At 37.8% G+C, this 27,415-nt stretch overlaps 1 protein-coding gene across 3 annotated transcripts; it reads right to left on the reverse strand.

Moving 5' to 3' along the window:
- Nucleotides 1-7,817: 7,817 nt before the first annotated feature.
- On the reverse strand, nucleotides 7,818-22,517 carry MSMO1 (methylsterol monooxygenase 1). Of its 3 annotated transcripts, XM_090288448.1 has the most exons (7): nucleotides 22,403-22,517; nucleotides 19,758-19,812; nucleotides 16,925-17,210; nucleotides 13,719-13,867; nucleotides 12,582-12,708; nucleotides 10,680-10,834; nucleotides 7,818-8,866 (listed from the first exon to the last, which is right to left on the reverse strand). In XM_090288448.1, exons 3-7 carry the CDS (start codon nucleotides 17,177-17,179, stop codon nucleotides 8,671-8,673), a joined length of 882 nt encoding a protein of 293 aa, XP_090144574.1. In that variant the 5' UTR covers nucleotides 17,180-17,210; nucleotides 19,758-19,812; nucleotides 22,403-22,517; the 3' UTR covers nucleotides 7,818-8,670. The 3 variants fall into 3 exon arrangements, with proteins under 3 accessions (XP_090144574.1, XP_090144573.1, XP_090144575.1); XM_090288447.1 differs by lacking the exon at nucleotides 19,758-19,812; XM_090288449.1 differs by lacking the exon at nucleotides 19,758-19,812 and having other exon boundaries at nucleotides 22,375-22,517.
- Nucleotides 22,518-27,415: the final 4,898 nt, after the last annotated feature.

The following is a 27,415-nucleotide window of genomic DNA, read 5'->3' on the forward strand; positions in this document are numbered from 1 at the left end:
CCAACAATGATGTGAATTTCTGTATCCTCCTCCCATCTGTGAAGAAATAATTATTCCTGTACGTTTACCAACTGTAAAATGTGATGTCTTCAACAACTACAAAAGGTGGTGGTGGTATTCATCAGATTTAACTTAACATGATACACTCTGTTATTTAAAAATAAGATTCCAAAAACGGAATAATAATTTATAAAATGTTCTACTAGGCCCTAGCAGCTAAGGGAATGTCTTGCTTTATAGGGCTTAATCCTTCCACTAATTGATATACTCACGCTTGGGAATAAAGTTACCAAATGAAAATCAAGCGCCACAGTCTCGTCAAATGTTACAAAGGATGATTAGTTTTCTTTTTAGCAGTGAGACGCTGGTCATCTTATAAATTAAAAAATACCGTAAGTAAATAAGATCTTTATTTATAATGTGAGTTGCACAGAAATTTAGAGTGATAACTGTGAACATTACACAGACTTTCATTATAATCAATAATATTATCAACTTGGCTCTTTAATACTCTCATCAAAGGCTGGATCACTGTTCATGTTTCCCCCACCCTGCCCAAAAGAGGTTTTCTCCCATTCTACTTCATCTCAGAAATGCCTCATTATGTGTTTATTTAATAAAATCCCAGTTTACACCTTCGATCTCCCTCCTTTCCCCATGACCCACATCAGCAATTTCTATGAATTATAACATGTATTAATATATATACATATATAGTATTCCCTCACTTATCGCAGGTATTACGTTCTAGACCCACCCCACCCCGCGATAGGTGAAAATCCATGGAGTAGGAACCTTACATTTCTTTTAGTATTTATATATATTTTAAGGCTTTATAAACCCTTCCCACACACTTATAAACCGTTCCCAGTCCCTTATTAACCTTTCCCACTCCCTTATTAACCTTTTCCACACTTTTATAAACATTACTTATGTTCTTAAACATATTCTACACTCCTAAACCTACGTAATTTTAACAACATATGTATACAGTGCTGCAAAATCGCGCGATACAGCGAAAAATCCGCAATAATTAAATATAATATTTTAAAAACCCCGCGATACAGTGAGGCCACAATAAGTAAACCGCAATATAGAGAGGAACTACACCATATACTCATATTACCAATTCCACCCCTTCTTGCCAAGGCCACTGCCACTACCCTAGTTAGACTACCCCCTTTTTCTCACATGGACCATTGCAATGGACTCATAACTCATCTCCCTGTTTCTACACCTGCCCACCTAGAATTCATTACTCAGAGAGCAGCACAGTTCCAAAATGTAAATCAGATTGTATCACTCCTCTGCTTAAGTTTCCAGCGGCTTTCCAATGGTCTTTGAATTTCCAACTTCTTACCATCGTTTCACAGTCCTGTGGAATCTATCTCCTCCCAGCTGCTCTCTTTCCTGTCTTCCTGTTCATGTCCTTCATCATGCTCATCACAGAATGATGTTTCTGCCTTTGTGTTGCTTTCTTTTCCTTCTAGAAGATTAGCTCCTTGAGGGTAACCCATAAGAGATTCAGCAACTTTAAAAAATGAAACATATGTCCTAACATTTTAATTTAAGCCCACAAGAATTTTATGCCTTTTAAGCTTTAAAGATTTTAAGGGAAAAAGTATATATATATATATATCTCTCTCTAAAAGAACATCATTCTTAATAACCTTAATATCTAAAATCTTTGAACTAGGCACTGTACTATCTATTGGCTTTAACCTTCCACTTTCTGACCACATTTTATGAATAAGACTAAAATTTAGAGAGAGGCTAAAAAATTAGCACAATTTATATAAATAACAAGTGATGAAGTCAGAATGGTGGAGACACACAGCATTATTTCCAGGGCATACTGTAGGGCTTTCAATTCACTTAGTCATTCAACAAACTTTATTTAGAATGTACTGTATGCTAGGTATTTACAGTTACTTGGTGGATGTTGTTGGTAAGGAATATATAATTGGTTAGCATATAGTTTCTGCCAGAGAAGAACTCAGAGCTCACTCTCCAGTGTACAGACACGGGATTGCCTTCCTTGTCCAATGATAAGCATGTTCTCTGGCTAGAACCAATCACTATGCCTAGGAAAGTTTGTTTCAATTTGGGATTTGGCAGAATTGACATCTGGAACAAACAAGCACTGTTAAGAAGTGACTTGTTGAGTATTTTGAACACTTTGAAAAAAGTATACAAAAAGTGTCCTATAACTAGATTGGTTAATTCGTTAATTAATTCACAGATTCAGAACACACCACACCCCAGCTGCCTGGAAACCCCCTTGTGCCTGGAAGTGTTACCAAACACACTGAGTCATTAAATCTTCCTGGTTGTGTAAAGAAACTAGGTTTGACTACCGTCGTCGGCAGCCGTCCGTCTCGAGAGACGATGGTGTAGCTTCTTAAGAGTCTATCTGCACCGCCGAGAATGGCTGTGCAGTCCGACTCGGGAGTGACACGGTATCTATCTCCTCCCGTGTTGAATCAACATCTTGCGATGACGCTGGAGTGTCCTCTCCAGTGGAGCTGAAGCTACAGAGCCTGGGCAGGGTGATATGGAGGGTCTGCTGTTGCCCATGCAGCAGACCCCCCCTCTCTTCGCAGCTGAAGGATCCAAGGGAAAGACTGAGTCAATACAGCTTGGCTTCAGGTGCGCCGCAGGAGTTGCCGGTGTTGACTACAACGTCAAACCGCCTTAGGGACTCCGGCTCCGGATTTTCTGTCGGGGTTTACTCCCTTAGCCTTTCCCCTGAAGAGGTATGCCGCAAGGCAGCGGAGGTTTTTTGGAATCAGAGTTTTCCTTCTCTGATGTGCCCTGACTGGAAGATCGAACCAGCGACACTTAGCTCGCAGGCCGACGCTCAATCCACTGAGCCAAACCAGCCAGGGTATTACTACCACAGTGCTCAAAATTCTCAGGAAGGATTCCTCCAAGCTTCAGTGTTTCACTTGTTCTGTCTGGGTCCTTGCCTCAGCAAATATTTTGACTCCTTGACTTTGCTTTTATTCAACACTTGCAGGAACCCTAACAGCCCAAATACCATCCTTTATTTAGGTTCACCTCTTCCTAGGAACTAGTTTCTTATCTCCTTAGTTTGTTCAACCTACCTCCCAACACCTCTGCTATTTCATTAGCCATTGAATTCATCCACCCCTGGATTCTATGACTAACCTGTGCTCAGCTGGGCAGGCAACGGGGGCCAGGGCAACAGCACCGCTTGAAAATGAGGCTCAAGTGGTACCTTGAAGTGATGGAATTACCTAGGAAAGGAACTAGGGAGCCAGTGAAGAGATAATCGCAGGTGCTCTGATTGAAAATAAGCCACAAATCCCCATGGTCCTCCATTCTTCCACCTTGGCTTGCCCCTTGTGCATGCTCCCTCGCCTAAAATGCTTCAGAAGCAAACGCCAAAGCAACTTCTCTGAGCACTGCCCCATGACTCCCATTCATGGAGTATGTGGGGCGTTCCATACTTTCTTACTACCAGTTCTTAGAACATGCTGTTCCCTTCACTTGAATTACTCTTCCCTTTTTGCACCCTACCCCCCCCACCCCCCATTTCTGGGTAAATTTTGCTGTCAAGGTCTCAGATTTAACATAACTTCTTATAAGAGCCTTCCCTAACAGCCTCCATCAAGCAGGAAAGATCCTGCTGCTATGTGATCCCAAACTCCCTTGTGCCTCGGCGTCCTCTCAGAGCTATTTAATAATTACTCTTTAATCGACCATCATCTCCGGTCTTCTATAAATTTTGAAGGCCGGAATCATGTCTCTTGCGCCCCCTAGTGTACACTAGAGCCTAGCTGAGTTCATATATAATTGAAACTAATTATTTATTGGCTGAATGAATATATAAATTCTTAAATAGATCAAGCTATGCTCCACAATTGATATCTGATATGCCACCATTTAAGTCAAGCCTCAACAATTCAAAAATCACTTGCTCAAAAGCTACATTCATTCAGCTGCAGCCTCTTCCATAACTACAGAAAACAGCTCATGGTTATGAATGTGTGCAGATCTGAGAGCAGCATGATTTGGAGCATGCGGAAGAACCCATCACCACTGCCTATTTCTGTCAGTTCACATGGAAATACACTTTTAACCAAAGGAAACCTGGAATACAGTTCTACTGGCTTTGAAGTCCCGAGAAGAGTAAAGGAACTAGTCAGGACTTGCTTTGTTGCAACTAAAATAAATTAAATTCAAAATGGTATAATAGGAAGGAAGGAAAAGGAGGAAAGACACATTAATTCACATAAAGAGAGCTGGCCTCTTTCCCAATTCTTCTCAGGATTCCGCCAGCACTAGGAATCTCCATTATCTAACCAACCGCCTATGGGTTACTTTCTTGCCTCAACCTGTGTTAGCCTCATTCTATTTGGTGAGAGGGAAGTTTAATGTTTTCTGTAGACACATTCAGCACCCTCTCTCAATGTTCACACATAAAATCCCCAAAATTTTGGGATCAGACTGGCAGACTTGGGTCAGGTGCCTATTCTCAGCCTAATCACTGGAGATAAGGAAATGGGGTATTATGGCAGATTACGCCTAAAATTTGAGATCTAAAAGACAAGAACCTCAAACAAAATATCTACAAAGGCTAGAACCACCGGTAAAGATACATTATGTCACCAAGCACATATTCAGTCTGTAAGAAAAATTCAGACTTTATAGACTTCTTAATGTACTTCTTAGACTAGAGTTGTGCTTTTAAATAATGTTCATTATATAAGAAAAGGTCAAGATATTTTCATGACATATTTCTATCTTGCTCCTTGCTTTGGAAAAGAACCATCCTTTGGCCAGAATTAAATCTTAATCATTGTCAAGTTCTTGGTCTGGGACTGTTCAGGCTATAAACAAAGCAGTGGGGCTCACAGGCTGCCATAGTAAAACGCAAAACGCAGTATTTTTTAACAGTGGAGTCTCAAAATGCTGTCGCTCTCTCATTACTTGTCCTCACTACACTGAATTAATGCTTTAAAAAACATTAGTCAGTCCTCAGTCTCGTATGAGGCATTTTTTCCTAATATATAAGCTTAGTGCAGTAAGCTAAGGGATGTCTAGAGATTACCCTTGGACTAAATGGTAAAAAATAAAGTGGAATAGAATTAACATAATTTATGGAGACCATTCACTTTAATAAACTAAACTGCCTTGTGCAATACCCCCCTGGACTACCTAGGTCCAGAGTTATTTTATACTTTCCATCTGGCAGAGCACTTCTCAGAGCAAGAAAATGACTTTGAGAGACATCATGAGATGCTGCAAAATAAAACATGACTCATTTGACTAAATTTTTTAAAATCTGATAAACTGGCTGATAAACACCATTTCAATGTAAAATTTCTAACCAAAATGAAAATTGTTTTTGTTTTTAATTAATCTGCTAAGTTACAGTACTGTGAACTAATAGCTATTTTAAGTTTAGATGTACATTCGGTGTTTAAATCAATTTTTTATTATCTCTTTGCACATCTTACAGAAAAATATTTGTAAAAACCGTGTGTAATCATTGGCATGCACATGGAAAAATAAGTTTCCAATGAAATGGATAACTACTGGTTTCAAGTTTCCCATTTTCTTGATGGTCCATTTTATAAAATATTAGTCAATAAATTCAGAAAAATCAAACAGTTGCTTTCTTTGATTTGCAGCTTTTCATTATTGTTTCTATCATGTTAGGCACTTTGCCTGTTTTTTTATAACTGTGTTTAATCCTTAAAACCTTGCAATGTAAGCATTAACATTCCCATTTTACAGACAAGAAAACAGACTCAAGTTAAGCAACCTGCCCAAGGTCACACGGACAGGCCACACCCTAAACAGCCCCGTCTGGCTCCAAATCAAGGTCTATGTAGTTCTTCCCTATGCTGCTTCCTTGGGCCTCACAGCTTCAAGCAATGTCAGGAGGCAGCAGTTAGCTGCTGCTGTATGGTGTGTTTGCTCTCCTGTGGTCTCAGCTCGAAGTCCCTTTTCATGTCTATTACAGAAAGGAGATTCAAGTCTAGGTAGGTGATTAATGGCTTTTCAGGACATTGAGGACACAGAAGCATTCTGAAATTTCAACAGCTCTGGAAAATCTCCACTTCTTCCATGTAAGTATTCAAACTAACAGCAGGTAGAAAAATATCTTCTCTCTGTATTACAATTTTAGAGTTTTTTGAAATCTTAAGGAGAGAATGTGGTAAGTTTTTTTAAAGAAGTAACCAAGATTCTACCATCCTGGTCTATTTAAAATTTTAAAAATATATGTCCATACTGTTTCTTAAGGCTTGAAATGTGTTTCTCCAAGACAATCAAGTCCTAAATGTAGCCAGTTACTATCATGTTTAATAGAACTGCTCTACACTACGCGTCTATATTTACTTATTTTTTTGTCATTGGTAGACTTTAAGCCATTCCCGGTTACTCTCTTAAATTATTAGTCAAAATAGGACACAGTAAACATTATATGCTTTTCCATGTGCAGATAACAAAAGCAGAGTAAAGTGAGACCATTAACTTCTCTGCAATTTAGGCTTGCCAATTCAGCTTAAGATTGCCTAAACTTTTGGGTATTCTTGTTTTTCAGATATATATTGCTTTTACAGCTGGATTTTAAATGAAGACCAAAAAATTGTTGAATCTTGATTCTGTGTTAGCTTTTTTCCGCTTTACCTTAATTATAACTTTGATAAGCTTGCCTTCAATGGCATCATCCAAATCTGTAATAAATGTGTAACTGAAGTCACAGGCAAAGCCTCATGTCACTACACGAGAATCTCATTAGTCAAGATAATCTGGATTCAGTTGTTAAACCAGCTAAGAATTTAACTTTATTCCTGGTCAAAAGTGAAGGTAAAGGTAGTCAAGTTCTTGAGCTGGGCAATAATTACATGATTGTGATCACTCATCAATCTGTGTGCTTTTCTGTTTGTAAAATGCGCTCAAAAGAATTTAACACTGTATTGCAAAATACTGAAAACCAGAATTACAATCTCATTCAAATCTCTGTGTACAAAGTCTTTAGGTCACAGGCCCCTTCCATTAATCAGCATGGTCACCCCTTCCCAAGGGCAGGTCTGTTTTTTAGAGACATTCACACAAATTGAACAGAAGAGGCTCAGAACTCTGCAGATAATGGGGAAGCCCCAAGTGAGGTGGGAATAAATCTGATAACAGGGATTCTGCAAAAGGGCACCTACTGAGTAGGGAAATCTTAAACCGCCTTTCCATACTGGATTCCCAGAATGATGGCACTTGGGCATATTCTTTCCCAAACAGAGATAGATAGGAAGGCTCTTCTCTGGAGAAACTGAACCTGAATCCAACCTACAGAAAAAAACAAAGTCTGAAATGACTGACTTGCTGCCTGATCATCTAAAATAGTTTCACAATCACATTTGCAAATTCTTTCCCTCCTCAGTAATGCAATTCATTTGCACTTGGAAACTTCAAAGTTCATTTAAAGATAGTACGCACTTGATTAAATATCTCCTCCTCTCTATTAAGATTAGGTTCCTTCCTAACACTTTCTTTTCAAAAAAAAAGGGAAACTTATCAGAAAATTACTCTGTATTTTAAAACAGTAACAATTCAGTAAATTAGAATTATCAGCTCTTGATCTGAGTTAGATTCTAGATATTTGAGATTAAATCAGCCCTTAAAAGTTTAGCTCTATTCTTTCATACATTTTCTAAGTAAAGAGCTGCTTCAACACCCTTTACTGAAACAGGTCAATGGAATCATGGAATCTCCCACAATAGACAGCCCAATAAATACATGTTGAAACTGTAAAAAAGAAAGAAAGAAAATGAAGCACTTACAAAAAATATAATCATTCATTTTATTAAAAAACTTAATAATTTAACGATTTCTGTACTTTTCCTTATAAGAGTAAAATAAAAGGTGACAGCTGATGTTCAAAACTGGAAACCACGTAATCAGACCAAAAAAACCACATTTATTGTAATAGCTCCAAGTGCAAATACAAATCAGTTCACAAAGTTTCCAGATACAGCTCTAAGTGTAATAAAAACCCGATTTTCAAAAATTAAAGGGTAAATAACAGAAATAAAGCTTCCGTTTTTAAAAAATTCAAGAAACATGAAAACTTTTAGAGTAAAATATTCCAATTACATCAATTCAGAAATACCTAGATGCCAGTAGTACATTAGAACCCAAAAGGACTTCTCAAAGGAAGAAAAATCATCCAAAACCGGTCAGTTCCAGGCCAGAGAGGAAATTCACGGTGCTGGCCAGTCCTCATTTTGCAGCCTCATCCACACTGTATCAATTGATGTCAGTCAACCCACAAAGTTTTTCTTTTTAGGCAAACACTAAAAATGGTTTACAGTTCAATATGATCCCAACATCCACTATTAAAGTTTTTGAAATGGTCACTGTATATTTAAAAGATTTAAAGACCAATTTCAATTTCAGGCCTATGGTGTTACTAGCGGGGAAAAGACATAGCTCTTCTATCACTTAAAACCTTTTCCTAAGGTTCTACACATACAGAACTTGAATGAGAAGTAGAAAAAGTTCCCACTAGGAAGATAAAGGTTGTTAATTTTTATCACTCAGCAGACAAGACATATGCTTATTTCTGCTCCCCAGAAGCAATGTTAGCTACTAGTTTTAATTCATGAAAATGTGTATCTTCAGAAAGTGTTACATAAATATTTATTCAGTCTTTTTCTCAATTTTCTTCATCCTTTCAGTATAGGCAACAAATTGAGAGTCTGTTCCAAAAATTCTATCCCACCATGTAAATGTTGAAGCATAGTTTCCAATGAAGTTCATGTGGTGAAAATCATGATGCCGCGAACCAGCATAGAAAGGGATGAGATTTAAAGGGTTGAGAGGAATATCGTAACCACTGAAATAAAAATAACAGATTAAGAAGAAATCATTAACATTGACAGTCATGTTTATTAACTAATTCAAACATTCCACTTTACCTAAATCACTTTATTTCTGATAGGCTTATCAAAGATGAAAACAACAGAAAATAGTGCATATTATAGAAACCACTTGAAGGAATTTTTAAAAACTTAAAAAGATCTATGGAAATTATATATTATCAGGGAATGAAAGAGGGGTTATAGCAATGAATAAATTTTTCATGAATTATTTTTCTTTTGTTTTAGAGGAAGAGCTTTCTCACCATAGCCTATAATGCCTATATCATATATGTCTTTGAGAAAGTTACATGAAATTAGTATCAAACATTAGGAAGGTAAGACCTGAGAATCACTATGTGCAACTTCTTTTACTTTAATCCATGACAAGTTGGAATTAAATATACCTCAATTAATTAAAATACAAATGTGCTTTCTATAGTTGGATGAACACACATGATTTTTAAAATACCATTTAGAGTAAATTCCTTTATTTCTAATACATGTCTACAATCTGACAGCCAGAATTACACCAGTCTGAATCACCCTAATCTCTCCCTTCAGAAGGCTGAGACGGAAGGAAAGAGAAAGAACAATGAAAGGAAAGAAAGAAAAAGAGACAGCACTTACAATTTATCTACAGAAGAATATTCTCTGCCCAGAATTAGATTTCTTTTGTTACTTTAGTGGCTTAAAAATAATTCTTAGAATTTAATATTCAACTTTCATGGATATAGTAATAAGTCCCAAGTCAAAAAATGCAATGAATATATAATTTTAAAATAATAAAAAATTAGGATCTTATGTATTTTAAAAGGCAGAACATGTAAATAATTTACCACAAGATATGTTCCAATCAAGAGAACAGCAGCTGGTGAAATATGTAAATATTACAAGTAATAATTTCATCAGTGTTGGGCAGCAAGACAATAAATACTCTTATTCAGTGAAGGCTAAATGATTCAATTTTTTTCCCAAGAGTTAGGCTAAGATTCATTACAGAAGGATAAAAGAATTGCTAATCCTGAATTATGGTATTTAACCAAATCTTTAAGAAAACCACACAAATAGTCTCATTTGAACAATGTTTCGGGAAAACCTAAGCAAGACATGATACCTAGAGCCATAAAAATGACTGATTTTACTGTGGGAAAATTTAAAAATTCAGTACTAGAAAAGAATCAAGAGTTTAAATTCAAATGACAGAAAATATTTAGAACACATGTAACAAAGCTTACACAAACCAATAGGTTTTAAAGACATATAACCTAACAGAAAAATGGGCTAAGGACATAAGAAGGTAAATTCAAAGAAGAAAAAATACTATTGATCAATAAGCACACAAACATGCACAGCCACATGGGTCCCTGGAGAAATGCACATGGATACAGCACTGAAAGCTCTTTGTCCTCTTATTGACAAAGACAAAAAAGACTGTTCGACCCAGGTGTGGAAGGGTGTTGGGGGAGGGAAAGCATTCTTACACAGTTCTGCTGGGAATGTAGACAGGGACCATTTCGGGGGGCAGTTTTGAAGTACCTATCAAAATTTTATTTCATTTAACCAAAGGAACTCGTTCTTCCTGTTAAAATGACAGAGCCACAGGCAGGGATATAAAAATATATATATATCTGTTGCTTGAATTTCTATCCAATGGTTATGCTCTCATTTCTTAAAAATAACATTAACAAATTTAACTTCTCCTATTAGTCTACTTATATATAATCTTATGACCATGGAAATAAAAGACATTTTATGATCCCTCATGCCAGAACAGAAACTGTAGCTCACCTGTGGACATCAATAGTTTCTAGCAAACGAATGGTCACCCATGCCCAAAGAAGAACTACATGATCACATAAAAGAATGATTCCAATGAAAAATCCAGTTCCAAGAATTAGGGTTTCCAGGGGATGTGCATATTCAGCTTCCATTCCAAATGGAGCCTAAAATAAATAGATAAGAATTCCTTAATATATTGTGACAATTAATTTTATGCATCAGCTTGGAGAGGCTATAGTGACCCATTGCTTGGGCAATCAATCTGGATGTTGCTGTGAAGTTATTTTTTAGATATGGCTAATATTTAAATCAGCAGACTCTGAGTAAAGGAGACTAACTACCCTTTATAATGCCGCTGGGCTTCATCCAATCAGTTGAAGGCCTTACAAGCAAAGACTAAGGTTTCCCGAGGAAGGAGTTCTCAAAGATTGCAACATAGAAGCCCTGCTTGAGTTTCCAGCCTGCTGCCCTGTGCAATTCAGACCTAAGACTATTACATCGACTCTACCTCAATTTCCAGCCTGAGGTCTCCCTACAGATTTCAGACTTGCAAACTTCCACAATCGTATGACCAAAATTCCTTAAAATAAATCTGTGTATCTTCTATTCTTTCTTTTTCTCTACAGAACCCTAATACAGATATTCTAATTTATTTATGAATATATTTTGTAAAATTATATTGTTTCTATATCTAATGATAATATATCTAGTCATACATATGTAAACACAAAAGTAATTCTCAATAAAAAATCTTTTTGTTCCTACCAAACATGGAAGTTCTAGTGGGGATGTCCTTAATAATATCTCAATGTCTTGGTAGTTTAAGATAAAGGCATTAAAACAACTGACTTGAACTCTAATTTTGGTTTATGCATATGAATTTGTTCTGCCAAGAAAGGGATGCTTGATTTAGCATACCATGTAATCGGGATCAATGCAGAACATAACAGAACTGGTTTTTCAAATAAGCATCAAAAGCAGTTCTGATAAAAAATCAGTTTTTTAAGACTCATAAATATGGAGCACAGACTGCTGGCTGCCAGAGGGGAAGGGGGTTGGGGAACTGGGTGAAAAAGGTGAATGGGTGGAGAAGTGCAGATCAGCAGTTATGAAACAGGCATGGGATGCAATGTGCCGCACAGGAGATACAGTCAATAACACCATAACTGTGTATGGTGCCAGACAGGTACTAAAAATATCAGGGGCAACACTTTGTAAAGTAAGATTATTTAACTCCTGTGCTGTACACCTGAAACTAATACAAAATAATATTGAATGTCAACTGTAATTGGAAAAAAAAATTTTTTAATCACTTTTTGTGGGAGTCAGCAATATGGTGAAAATGTTATAAAACTAAATTGGTAATTGTTTTAGAAGTTTAAAGATTAAAGGTTTGTTATTTTGGGGGTCCCACTTAAAAAACCCCAAGACCACTATAGCTTCTACCAAATGGCCAGGTAATCAATCAACTGTGTTAGGAAAGTGCTCTGGCCACAAAGATGAGTCTGCACTATTTCATGTAGTATTTTTCTTTCAGGTCTCAATTTACCATGAAATTTAAGATACTAAAGGAAATCTGTAGCACTGGCTGGGTAGCTCAATTGGTTAGAGCATCATCCTGACATGCTAAGATTGTAGGTTTGATCCTCGGTCAGGGCACATACAAGAATCAACCAATGAATGCGTAAGTAAGGGGAACAACAAATCAATGTTTCTCTCTCTCTCTCAAATCAATAATTTTTAAAAGAAAGAAAATCTGTAGAACCAGCTATGCCTACGTAGGTGTATGAGAAATATTCCTTAATAATCATGCAAAAGAAATAAACATCACCAACTATTATTTTAATGCTTGAGATTAAATATGACATTTTCCCTCTAATAGAAAAAGGATTAAATATAATTCTAACATACCTGAAATTCATGATGAATTTTATGAATATATTTATATATTTTTTTGTGGTGTAAGAGCCTGTGTAAGAAATAGTGCCAGGTATCCTCAATCACCGCACAACCAAAGCATCTTGCCAAAAGCATATACCTGTAAGATGAAAATACTGTCATGGGTATACAGCGCAGTCTCAACTTTTACTTGAGACCACTGCTTGAGACATTACATAAAAACAAATACTCACTTACCAGCTTGACCTAATTGGATATACTGATCAATCAATTCCCAAAACTGCTGGATACAAGGTGGCTACATGATACCATCCCAAAGAAGAGTTTAACAGATTGACCACTATTATCAATTCTAACTCATTTTTTAAAATTCATATGTATAAAGTCAAAGTTAAACAAATTCAAAACCTCTAGGAAAAGAGTAATATTGATGAAGCACTTGAAATACAATAAATAATAAAATCATCACTTTTTTCACCAAAGAGAAAACTGTAAGTGCAATAGACAAAAATATTTTACATACAGAAACTTTTATATGTTGAATATACACTATAAAGAAAAAGTACACATGTATATATTAATATATTTGTATTCAGTCATGTCAGGAACATATACTTGAATACAAATACTACTAGAACATAAATACCTGGCCTCAGATAATATATGTATGTGTGTTGATATGGACACAATTTTTATAAACTTCACAAACTATTCTCATTGTTTTCATTCATTTTAGACTTAAAACATAATATTTTTTTTGTTAGTAAAGCACCTTCCAATAAAGTATTACACTAAAATAGAGAAAGATCTAAAAATGGGACATTTTAAGTTTCTGCCATGGTGTACTTGTCTACATTTTATTTACTTTCATTGCTTAGAACAAAGTAACATTAACTAAAGAAAAAAGATAAGCATTAAGGATATTTTAATTGGATAGCAAACCATGACCAAGTATAAAAATCAAATCTTTTTTTTCTTGAGTCAATATTATTTATTTATTATTTTGGGGGGGGGGGGTTCAATTACAGTTGTCCCATTTTTCCCCCATTGCTCTCCCCTACCCAGCCCACCCCTTCTCCCACAATCATATCCCTCCTCGTTGTCCATGAAAAATCAATCTTTATTAAACATTTGCTTATATCTACATACCATCTTGGCATCCTTTCCCAACCATAAGGAATATTGAAATACTCTGTAAAATAATAAGTTCCACAAATCAAAGGAAGTTGGATACAAAAGTGATTAAAGAGAAGCACTTTAAAGCATTTCCATTGGTTTTCCCATGTTTCTGGTTTATCCTAAGGAGAAAAAGCACAAATATGTAGTATCAGTATCTCTTATCACATCCAGCAGTAAATTCCGATTTTTTTCTCTAATGTTTAATGAGACCTTAATTCTGTGTTACTTAATTCTGTTTTGTGAATTCTATATTACAATTACGATGTTACAGTAAATAAAGCCCAGGGACCACAACATTCTCCTCTCTAAATTCTTGACAACTACCAACACTAATTTAGGTGAAAAGATTGAGAACAGAAAAACTGAGGCATAACAAACTTAAGATCTCCAACCAAAGAAGCAGCACAGAATGAATACCTCTCCAGTCTTTGCTGCCCACAGATCACTCACTTCTTGTATCAGGAATGTCACAGAAGAAATGTATTATACGAAGATTACAACTGGGTCTCCCAGCTACTGAAGCAGTTGTATCAGCAGCACTGAAAGCCTTTACTACACAAGTATATCGATGTTCCCACCATTTGGCAGCATTCATTCCCAGAAATTAGTGCATTTTTGTTCATACACAGTAACAGAATTATAAACTCTGAGCTGGAAGAACTTCAAAGATGTGTCCAGTGGTTCCCAAAGAATAAAGAGCTACTGCCCACAGATGAAGTTCAAAGATTAATGGCAACCTGAGCGAAGTGAAATCAATCTAGTAAAATGTTCATTTAAATCTCATCAGGATACCAATTTGCTTAGCAAGCCGCATTAAAAAGAAAAAAAAAAAACAACTAAATTTATTCAATTTAAAGGGCTACACTTACAGAAGAAAAAGTGCTCTCAGCTTTATAAGAAAATGGTGATAATAAATAATTACTGCTTTGTTTTAATGTCCTTACTTAAAAATTCAGAAATCTGCCAATGAAATTTTTTTCAACTGGACCACAGTATCTCAAGTATGGATCTACTGTTCAGCAGCAGAAGAGGTTCACATCCGGCCCAGGGTCACACGGGCAGTTAGTAGTAGAACTGGGACTAACTGAAATCTAGGTTTCCAGTCCTGTTCTTGACATAAAATATAAATAAATAAATGGATGGAAAAACATTAAACTGAGGATCAATCCAGACAGCTGGGTGGTCTCTAATCTCAGGCCCACCACTAAACCAGTTAACTAGCTCTGTGGTACAAGTCAGTTTTCTCAACAATAAAATGAGGAAATTAGATAATTTATAATCATCTTTCTATTTTCTCTTCTGAGCATTATCACCCTATTCCTCCAAACCTCCAGTCTGCGACTGGGAACAAAATAAACGGAAGATTCTGGCTCAGGCCAACAATGGCACTGTTTTCCGTAGGAACTACGTTTAACAGATTTTAGATATCCTGGCTAGAATCTGATACCTATGGAGTGCAGAAATTGACACAAAAACTAATCAACTATAACTAATAAAAAATTAAATCACATGCTATACTGTTTAAAGTATATACAAATTAGTTGAAAAGATAGTTAACAATCAAAAACTCATACGTAGTGCAATATCAGTATACGTATCATATTTTCCTTTATATATCGCTGCATTCTAATAGGAAGGAATACCATTAGGCCATGGGCCTCAAAAAGAATGTTTTTAGTATGTATATATACCCTTGAAGAAAATTCCTAGAGAATTATTAAAATGTGTGGCTTTGTAAAAAGAAATGTCTACTTTATTACTTGTTTATTCCTGTAAATTTCCCCTCATTAGCACACAGGTGCATTAACTGTGACACTGTCTGTTCTCCATGAAAGCAGAAGGTCTTTATTGCTATTTCATCACCAACAGCAACTTCTTCCTGTACCCTCAATGTCTCAGGGTATCTTCCTTCAAAATTAATTAACCTGCAATTAACTTGCAGTGATTTTTAATCCCTATATGTTGTGAAAACTTGTACTGATTTACCATCACAACTTACTAACAAAAAAGCTCAAAGCAAAATTTTTAATGGTTGTGAAACTTAAAGGAAGACATGCTGAGGACAGACTTGAAGCCACACTATGCAGCCTTTTAGTCTCTGTTTACAAATAACTACCAGTAACCAACGAGATGATTGCTTGTCCCTTCTTTTCCCATACTTTATTTTCAAGCCACTCACAAACACGCATGAGAACTTAGACACCTGAACTAAATTCTCTCTTTCAAGGCAGGCCCTTTTATAAAAAACATTTTGGAACTTCTGTGTCCTCAATTGAGGGTAACAAGAGACTTTCTTTTGGGCCACATCCCTTTTTATTCCCTCCCCTTTCCTTTTGTTCGTCCTCCTTTGGCTTGGAGTCCACAGGCACCTGGCCCCCTGCACTATCCCCAGAGAGTATCATCAGTACTAGCTTACAATGAGACTCACTGGAAGGAGCAATGAAGCTAAGAGACTGTGAGAGAGAATGTGTGCAATGCTACCCCACGTAGACTCAGTGAGTGCCAATTAAGTCTCCATAAATGAACACTCTCAAGGTGTCTACTTCCTACCAAGGCTATGTGTAGTCTTGAGCTGTTTAGCGTGACTTTTTAGAAAAGTAAAACAGCAAGCATTAGAAACTATCATGGGTTTACCAAGTGCTGATAAATCCTCCCTGATAAGCTTGCCTAGATTCTTTCCTTGGAGCTTTCAAGTTCATTCGTAGACATCACATCTACTTAAAGCACAACTTAACAAATTATTCTTGAAATAATATCAATAATGATCTAAGACTGTGCTACCAATGTGTTAGCAACTAGTAACAAGTGACTACTGAACACTTTAAATATGGCTAAACTGAGATGCACTAAAATTAGTGTAAAATACACACTGGATTTCAAAGACCAGTGATAAGAATTAGAACATAAAATATCTCATTAAGTACTTTTTAATTCTGATAACTTGCTGAAATGATAATTGCTTACATTTGCTGTATTAAGTAAATATATTTTAAAATTAATTTTCCTATTTCTTTTTACTTTTTATGTATTCTATTAGAAAATTTAAAATTACATATGTGGCTGAATTATATTTCTGTTGCTAGCCCTGATCTAGAGTCTCTCAAAACAAAGTCACAATTACTTTAAAAATACTCAATATTAATGATAACATTCCACTGCAAATCTATCATACTCACCTTTTGAATTTTGTACTTTTTCATGTAAGGTATAAATTGAAACAAAAACCCAGGTACACAGAATAAGAAATAAAGGGCCTCGTGAACTATCAGGGATCCCCATGTTGCAATCTGGAACTTTGTATAATTGTCCAACATATAGTTCCAAGCATTTTTAATTGGTTCTTGCAGAGGATTCTCAGGTAGAAGTGAATCTACATACTCCACAGCCAAGGACGCTGAACTAAAGATGCTGACACTTTCGTTTGTTGCCATTTTTCAAATCTCTGCACACGGCCTTATAATTCTGTAAACATAAATAAATACATAAGTAAATAAGCAGGAATGCAAGCGAAACAATGGAATTCCAAGAAAAGTTTAAAAATTTTTTCTTTAATAATTTTAAAAACAATTACTAAAGAAGCACCAATTTCTCAAGTCCTAAATATGCAGTTAAATTTAAAAAAAACGTTTACTGGATGTCAACACAACCTCCATTTGTAAATACTTATTTAAAAGTCACAAGTTATATACTCTGGTTTCTCTTCAGATCACATAAATTCTTCACCTTTTACTACAAAAATAAATAAAAATTTATTATTATTTTTTAAATTTCTTAAATAAAAGTCACATGTTAACTCCCAAGAGCAGGACCAAAGAGAACAATACTGGATAAAGAAATTCAAGCTATCCTTAAAGAGACTTTTTTGTGTGGTCTTCATGGAAAAACCTGTAATTTCAATGGGCAATAATGGAATTTAAGTCTCACTTAAGCCCTAACCAGTGTGGCTCAGTTGGCTGGGCCTCATCCTGCAAAGCCTGTTCCATTCCCAGTCAGGGCACATGCCTGAGCTGTGGACTGTGGGAAACAACATCTCTCTCACACATTGATGTTTCGCTCCCATTCTTCCTCCCTCCCTTCCCCCTTCTCTAAAAATAAATAAATAAGATCTTTTAAAAAAGTCACTTAACACCAAAAGGACCTATAAAGAAAAAAGCCTGCCAAATATGACTACACAAAAATCAAATACTTCTGATTGGGGAAGATAAAGATAATAAAGTCAAAGATCACACTTATGACAAAAAGTTACAAAGTGTTTTTTAGGAAAAGCCTAAAAACCCAACAGTAAAATAACAAAGGCCAGTCACACTTGGTTCACAGAAAAATAAATGCAAATGCTCACTAAACAAATAAGCAGTTCCACTGGACTCATATAAGTAAATGAACCCTAAAACAAAAATCTTTACATTTCATAGTGCTCAGTACCCAGTACTGGTAAGCATAGTAATTTGGGGAAAGAGGCATCATTACACATTGCTGATGGGGCAGGGGGGTGATGAGTACATCTTTGAGGGAAAGAGATCGGTTATCTCTCACAATTCAAAGTTAATACACCATCTGACCCAGCAACTTACAACAAAAAAAAAAGAGGTAAAAAGAAACAAAAACAAAATAAAAATAAATCTACCAGCAAGAAATGAGTTAACAGATTCTAAGTCCTTCCATAGAGAATTATACAGCCACTTAAATAGGAAGATCTGTACTGTTCTATACGGAAAAGATGTCCGAGATTCAGTGTTAAGTGAATTAGCAAGTTACACAATACGGACAGCAAGAGCCCCACTGATGTTTTTGTAAATGTTACGTATTTTATCTATGCACTTCATGCATGTATATGTACATACAGAGACACACACAAAAATACAGAAAATGTACGGAAGGAAACACAGGGAACAGTTTAGAATGGTGACCTGAGGAAAAGGGGTCAAGAGGAGGTAACAGGGGTCTGTGTGCATGCTCATGTGCACACATAATACAGGGGTTGTTAGGAAGGAGAGGAAAAAAATTTTACTTATTTTATACCTTCTTAAAATTTTTTTCATGAGCATGTTTTACTTATATAATAAATATGCTTAATAGGTTACCAAATTAAAAGATAAAGAAACTTATAAAGAATACCACTCTCCTAAATATGTTCGCTGCTGTTCCTAATTTATGAATTATGATGGATGGACCACTCTAAAAATAAATATGTGAAGCCTCAAGCTCACTTTTTTTTTTTTTTTTGAGGGAAAAGGGGGGGGAAGGGAGGAGGGAAGAGACAGCTCCCGGACCAATTCAAGGGCCCGGAGGAGCAAGGGGAATGGGGAGCAAGGGAACGGGGAATGGGGACCCAGGACTGGGGACTCCCGGTCCTCCTCGTGGGCCCATAGGAGTCCCCCTCAGACTCACTCTTAATAGTGTTTAAAACACTCCTTCCACCCCAATTTACCTCTTATCCCATTCCCCACAGAAGATACTGAAAAGCTTAGTCAACTTCCTCAGGTCCCTGAATTCACTTTGTATCCTTATTTTTTTGTCTAATTCTCAAGGGACTTACACCATGGAGACTATCGTGTTAACTTCCTGCGCCATCCCAACTTCAGAATTTCTCTTAGCTCCCTTACCCTCTCCTCTAAGACTGACGAGGCTCCTGTTCATCTTTCCTCATCAAGAGCTTGTCCGTCACTCACGTCCACTCTCATCGTTTGTCTTTCCCTCTTCGCTGAGTCTATCCCCCCTCAAGTTTAAAAACACTCGTCTTCCTTTCTTGAGGAAAGCTTTTCCAATCTCTATCACCCATTTTTCTTTCTTTGAACCAACCAACTTCTTTTTCAAAGAAGAGATGGCTATAAAGCCTCTGAATGCTTAACTCTCTCGCACACATACTCACCGGACAACTTGCAAACTAGCTAGCTCCCCATTCACACTAAGCTCTCTTCAAAGATCTTCTAAATTGCAAAATAAGTCATTCCAATCCTCACTTTTCATGAGATGATTAACAAGTTTGACAATGGTGACAATACCACTTACTAGCTGTGTGACTTTGAGCAAGTTACGTAACTTCTCTGAACCTCAGTTTTATCATCTGCAAAATATAAAGGACAATAGTAACTAGATAGTGGGGATCTTTTCCCAAGTCAGATCACCACAAGGTACACCTTAAATATCTTATCATTTTATGTGTCCATTACACCTCAATAAAGTGGAAAAGAAAAGAAAAAATAACAATAGTTCTTCCAATGAGTCCAAAAAAGAATGCATGTGAAGAACTTAGCACAGGACCTGACACAAAGTAATTTTAAGAAGCTAACAATTATTGAGCATTTTCTATGTGCCAGGAACTGTATTCTAAGGGTGCTACAATGCTATCTACATATTAAAGACTTTAATCCTTACCACACTTTCATGATGTAGGTACTTACTTTTATTAGCCCAATTTTCTAAATGAAAAATTCAGGTTTGAAAAGATCACACAACTTTCCCAACTGACAAAAATGTTAAGTGGGGAAGCCTATGCTATCATCCATTATGCTATACTTTAATCATAAATAATAATGCACACAATAAATATTAGAGGAAGAGTCCTGGCTGGTGTGACTCAGTGGATTGAACCCAAGCCTGCGAACCAAAGGGTCACCAGTTCGATTCCCAGTCAGGGCACATGACTGAGTTGTGGGCCAGGTCCCCAGTTGGGGACGTGAAAGAGGCAACCACACATTGATGTTTCTCCCTTTCTTCCTCCCTTTCCCTCACTCTAAAAATAAATAAAATATTTTAAAAACTAAATAAATATTATAGGAAGAGAATAATAATTCCTACAGTTTACCCAAGCCTCCTAAAAGAGTACGTATCCTTTACAGGCTGTCTTCCTTTTTCACATTTCCATTTACTCTCCAGCAACTACAATCAGCTTTCTATTCTCATCATACACTGAATTTACTCTTACTAAAATCACTTAAGGATCTCCTAGCTGCCAAATCCAACAAACACACTTTCGAGTTTATTTTATTTAACCAGTCCGGAAGATTTGATACTTCTCTCACTGAAATACTTCCCTTCGTTGGTTCTTGGAATTTGCACCTACTGGCTGTGACTTAATCTGTGCTACTAGCTGCAGCCACTGTGCTAGCTTCTGCCCTCTCCGCTGACCTTACAGAACTTAAATCTAGTGAGGAATACAAAGAAGGAGCCAGACTATCATAAAAGTATGTGATAAGAACAATAAAGAGCTGGCAACACAGGGTGTTATAAGAACAAAGGGGACCAGAAAAGTTCCTAGAGAAAGACACTATCTGAACTGGACCTGGAGCATGTTGGGAGGAGACCAGATTAAGAGAGAGAAAAGTAGAGTCAGGCAGGGGGAACTGAGGATGTTTTCAGTAGAGGGAACCTCAGATCCAAACACTCAACCAGAACATGAGCAAAGATACAGACTTTCTGACTTAGTACGTCTGTGGGATAGCTTCAGTGAAAGGAAGACTTGACAAATGAGGCTGTGAAGTTTCCCAATGATCCTTTCCTTCCTCCTTTCCAGCAGTCATCTGATAATTCCAATCACCTTGGGTGTTCTTAAATATTTCGTTTTTTAAATCTGCTAATATCCACAATCTCTATTTCCAGCCCTCTCCCCTAAACTCCAGGTTCTAATTATCCAAATTTACTGGCTAGCTCCAATTAGAGAGTTGGGAAGCACAAATAACTCGACATGTCCAGAAGTTCAGCCACTGCTCCGCACAACCCTGCCCACTACGCTCTACCTCCTCTGATACCTCATTTTGTGCACTTCTACCTACTTAGTCATCACTAGCAGAATGTGGCAAGTGTCTCCTATCTGTTAACTCAGTAAGTCTTCAAAGTCTTCACTCAATACGGAGATACCTGGTTTAACTAATATTCAAGAGTTTACTCTCCATACGCAAGGGAGGAAAATGGGCAAATTGCTGCCAACTGAACAGAAGCTAAAAATAAAAAGGAGAGGGGAGGGGCAACCGTGAATTTGCTTTTGCTTTTCTCCTCTTTGGACAACCTGATTGCCTGGAACCCTGCTCTGGAGCAGGCCGACTAGGTCTTCTGAAAAAAGAAATTCAGGTATTTGTGGGTTCCTGGGGAAACCTTGATGGTTAGCTCTCCCTGAGGGCTGTCTGCCAACGTCGGCCCCTTAATCTTACTTAACCCCAGATTGCGCCACCATTTCCCTCATTTGGACTTGCCCTTTTAAATCCTACTTCTAGGGCACTATGTCAGAGTCTAAACAGCAGAGTGAACCCTCCCTAAAACTCTTCAAGTTCAAGAAAGCTCCCAACCCCACCCCAGTCCCCAATCGCACACACACCGACAGATCTAATCTCCCCTGTAATGCTTCTGTTTTGTAAAACTCTCATCACTCCTTCACCCTGTGCTGTAACTATCGTCTAATCCGTCCAGGCTCCGAGCGACTGTAAACTTTTACAGGGCAAGAAACAAACCCCGGTCCAGTTCCATCACTTAGGAATTTCATATCATTTTTCCTCCTGCCCCTCGCCGCCCTCGCATTGGGTAAGGGTGCCCCCACCTGGCCCTGAGCGCGGAGCGCGCATTCACTCCCGACCCCCCTCCCCTCAATCCCGCGGAGCACACGGCTGGAGCCCGCACGCTCCTCCTTCCTCACCTACGACCCTCTCTTCCGAGCCCCTCACCTGGACGCTGACGCGGAGACCACCACTCACCGCCACCCAAATTGAGCTAGATGCGGCGACCCAGGAACCCGCCTCTTTCAGTTGAGGGGTTAAGCCGGCTCCTCTCGTTGTTATTGGCTTGCCAGGCTTCCGCCCCGCCTTCTAGGCGCTGTGATTGGTCAGTACAGTTGCCAGCATCGTGTGACTCGCGCAAAGAAATCACTGGCGGTGCCAGCCATTGGCGCTCCGAATGGAGTGAGGATAGTGAGACCGAGACGCCCAGTCAGTGATTGGCGCCGCAGAGCGCCTGGAGGAGGGGCAGCACGATGGAGCGTGACGTCGTGAGGGGGCGGGCACAGGCGCAGCTACCTGCTGGCGGTGAGAAGTCGTCGCCATGGCAACTTGGATTCCGAGAGCTACGAGAGCACAGTCCCTATCGCTTTGAGATGTAAACTTTGAAGCAGCCATGTGGCCAAAACCCGGGGAGGGAATAGTATGAGTTTTTAAATCTGTTTTGACTGTTTTTGTTTACGGACAGTGAGCCTTCCTCTGGCCTACCCTGGATTTAGGTCATTCTTCCTTGTGGTCCAAATATCCTTTGATAAACCCGTATATATGAAAGATAGAGAATTTCAAACACATTGTATCTACTCGGACAATCCAGAAAATTCGTTACCATTATCCCCATATGGCAGGTAGGCAAACCCAAGGCTCAGAAAGGTTTAGAAAATGATTTGACATAATAGGCGGCAGGTGGCTGCTTCTGTACCTGGGGGTTGCAATTCCCATGTAGGACGGTAAGTACGAAGGGACTGGGCAGAGGATTGAAACTTAAAATTTTGTCTACAGCTCTAGCTTCATCTCTAAGTCTTCTCCCAATACTAAAATACTACGTACTAGGGTATAATAATAGCAGTGTGTGCAGATGGTGTAATATACGAATTTAAACGTTCACTTGAGTGCCTTTTTAAAATTCACACAAGGACACCATTTAGGCTAATTGAAAGCACTTTCTATACACTAGTTTCTGTCAAAGGAATGCTGTTTTTCCTCTCACCGTATGTTCATACTAGTTCTTCTGCCTAAAATAACCATCTCCCCAAACCCATCAATTCACGTTATCATCTGCTTGAGGAAGCCCCTTTTTGAAGGGTGTCTCTCCTTAGGTCTAGTGACTTCTACGCTCTCTTCTTATCGTCCCATGTGTCTGATAGCCACGTCCTTTATAAAGCATCACAACAGAGAGATCACATCAAATGAACAGAAATAGGATCTGTCCCTTGGGTGGTCAGAGCCAGAGCTCTGTCTTTAGAAGGTCTGTGCAGTAGTGAGGTGAGTAGTCCTAGAGAGGATGCTGTGATGCACAGCCTAGGTCCCCTTCCTCAGGACAGAAGCAGGTGTGCAGCTTGAGGCCAGTTGACTGGTTGATGCAGGACTATCAAGACTACTTTGCTCTATCAACCCAGTTCCACAGGTTCCCTTCCTATTGGCTGTAGTTGTGGGTACGATTGAAATGCAGCCCACCTTTCCCTCTGCCCAAACATGGTGCCCTCTGTCAAGCAGTGCTAAAGGCATGCGCTGTGGGTTCGGACTTACCAGGCTTTGTCACTTATTAGCAGTGTGCACCTAGATAAGTTCCTTCTCAAAGTCTTATCTAGTACTTCTGTAAAATGAGTATTATAATACCCACATCTCAAAGAGTGTGTTATGACAATTAAATGAGATTGTGTATTAAGGCCCTTTGCACCGTATCTGGAATACAAGAAGTGCTCAGTAAATGCTGGCTTAGAATCCTACCATAGTAGGTATATTTACTAAGTCAGAGCAGGTATATGTATGTGGAGGGGTCATTATTTAAAGCCTTGGAGATTTCGAGCTGAAAGGAAATATGTATGTGGCAGCTCAATGCATTTATTTCCCAACCATGAAAAAATGGAAAGTTCAGAGAAGAGCAACAATAGCAGTAGTTTATCAAGGGCCCTCTGTATTTTAAGTACATTAATATACAACATATCTTAACTTGGGAAGTGACATGCATACTACTGTTCTATTTTACATCACACAAAATAAGGATCAGAGGTTAAGTAATGTGTTTCAAGTCACAAGCAACTGATAGAGGGGGCGGCAGACAGCAGTTTCTTCATGTTGCAGGTACTGGAGTTACCATTATCTCAAACCTGGTGCTGTTTTTTTTGGCAAGATGTCTAGGACAACTCTGCCTTAACTTCTGACCTCTCTTTTGTGCAATAACAAAACAAGGCATTTTTTAAATACCTTAAAAAAAAAACAAAACTAAGATGTTTCAAACTGGAAAGACAAAGGCTGGTGGGGGGGGTTGCATATTCAAAGCCCCTCAAATCATAATTATGACTAGGTATTGACAAACTATTTTATCCTATAGCTATTAAAGCTTCAAAGAAAGGAAAAAAGGTATTTGACATGCAAAGTATTTAAGATTTTGTTACCCTAATAGATTCCATTTTTTTTAAAGCTTAAAAATTTTTAGATCCATCTTAAATTGGTATATTCATGGAGAGTTTCACGAAACATTAGTGTTTTGGAAGTGATCAGGAAAGACAATACTGCACATTTTTCTTTGTGCGACTATCGGAAACAGCCAGGAGTGCTCCAAGTTCGTTAGACCCTCCTTCAACAAGTTTGATGATGGATGTACTTGGAGCCACACTATGGCAGAATTCATGTTTTCATAAATTGAGCATAGGCTTTCTTCTCTGATTAAATTATTTCCACTTACAATGAAAAATTCAACTAAATATTAAATACAGTTCTATGTTAGCAGAAAATAAATTAGTGGTTACCTAGGGCTGTTGGTTTGGGGGGAAATAGGGAGTTACTACTAATGGATATGGGGTTTCTTTGAGGAATGATGAAAATGTTCTAAAATTGTGGTGACAGTTGCAGTTTCATGTATACACTAAAACCATTGAAATGAACACCTTAAATGGGTGAATTGTATGGCATGTGAGTTGTATCTTATAAAGCTATTATAAAAAATTTTTAAATGGTACAAATAAAATAGAAGGAAAAAATTAATGTACTGCATTTGAGGTGGTGGGATTATGATTAAAGAAAATTCTACTTTCTTGTATTTTCCATTTGATATGTATTACTTTTATAAGGAGAAAATAAACATGCTTTATATATATATATAACCTCAGATAACTATATTAGTTGACCTATTGAATTATTTAGTATTTTCTATGTAAGTGATACTATAATTTGTATGTGGAAAACAAAGATTTGGGTCTTGGCATACTTGATACTGGATTGTTAACTTCTGAAGCAATCGATTAACAGGTTGTTACAGACTTCTTGCAGTCTAAGGTCATTAGCAAAGGAGAGTATTTTTGTCTTCTGTTGTGCCAAGGATCTAGTTCAGATGGTATAGGTATGGTTAAAGGTGAAGGAGCTTTGGAAACAGTTGTATTAAGTCCTTTCTGGGGTAATCTAGGTTGTGAAGTGCTCATTCCTACCTACTACAAACACCTCTGCAATGGACCGAATTCTTATTTTTTCTCCAAATTCAGCATAGGAATTTGGGGCGACATAATCCCCAAGGTAACAGCGTGAGGAAGTGGGGCCTTTCAGCGGTGGTTAGGTCATGAGGGAAGGGCACTCATGAATGGGATTGGTGCTCTGATAAAAAAGACCACAGAGATCCCTTAGCAATGTGAAGACACAGCAAGAAAACAGTCTATGAACCAGGAAACGGGTTCTCACTAGACATTGAATTTGCTGGTGCCCTGATCTTGAAATTCTCGGCTTCCAAAACTGTGAGAAATAAAATCTGTGTTATGTAAAAATACATATATATGTGGTTTTATGTTTAAATGGGGCTACATTAAATAGGTAGAAATTATATCATAGGTATAAGTCTTTCCTCCCAACTGTTCTGGAAAAGCTCATGCTAACCTTTTAAACTCGTCTCCTGAGGAACAGTCACCATATCCCACCACCTCTGTCCCCCTCCTTCCCTTCTCTGTCCTGCCCTGTATCCAGCACTCCAGCTGTCCAACCCACTCCCCAACTCCCATTTCCTCCTTTTCTTTTGATTCAAAATCGTAATTTATTTCTCAGTTGCTTTAGGGTAATTTTTTAACTTATTTTTTGTCCAATACTATCTGTGTTATCTTTATCTTGTGTCCTGCCCATATTAGGGGCAAAGGAACATAAAAACTTTAATTTTCACCAATCCTTGGGAGACTTTTCCTTGATGGTTGAGGTAACTTCTTCTTGGAGAACAATTTCCAATGACTTCAGTTATTGATTTAACAGACTTGCCTTAGAGGTACTTGTTGGGGTCCCCCTGGGAAAGTATCGAGACTTGGAGTCCTGCACGGCCAGGTGAAGTAAACGAAGCCTGTAAGACCTGACCAGAAAACCAGGAAAGCTGGGTGCATACATGCCTCGATGCTATAGCCAGTGGGCCCCGGTGGGAATCGGTCCATGAGAAAATGCTTTATGTTCTTTGAAGCTTGCCCTGCTCTTTTACCTCGCTTAATCGCTTTATGGTACCAGCAGCAGAGGTTTTAACTTTAACTCAGAATGAACTTACCCTCCCTATTTTATGGCCACCTGAAGTCTTTGTGTCCAGCACACCCTGACCTGAGGGAGATCTCAACATTCCTTCAATTGTTATCCCACAACAATCTCTGTTTTCTGCATCAGCATTGTTTAACATTGATTGATGAGCTTTACGTGCATACTATATGCCCTTAAGCTTATTGCACTCAATAAAAGATCTTGGAGGAAGGCTATTGAGGCATTTGTCTCTCAGACATTTGCTGGCCTTCTCTCCCCCAGCACAAGCAGCCTGGGAAGTCTTCATTCATCCGTGACACCAGAGGATCTTTGCGGGTTGGGGGTCCCCAACAGGTACTTTGGCAACAAATTAAAAATACTGAATTGTGAAGTTAGAAAAATGAAGATTTTACAAAAGAATAGAAAAGCTAAACAGGAAACTTTCTTAATATCAAACTAAATAGATAAAAATCAAGGACAATGTAAAACAAA

The sequence above is a fragment of the Furipterus horrens genome, unplaced genomic scaffold (genome assembly GCF_987537825.1).
Source record: "Furipterus horrens unplaced genomic scaffold, mFurHor1.1.pri manual_scaffold_10, whole genome shotgun sequence".
NCBI classification, from domain to species: Eukaryota; Metazoa; Chordata; class Mammalia; order Chiroptera; family Furipteridae; genus Furipterus; species Furipterus horrens.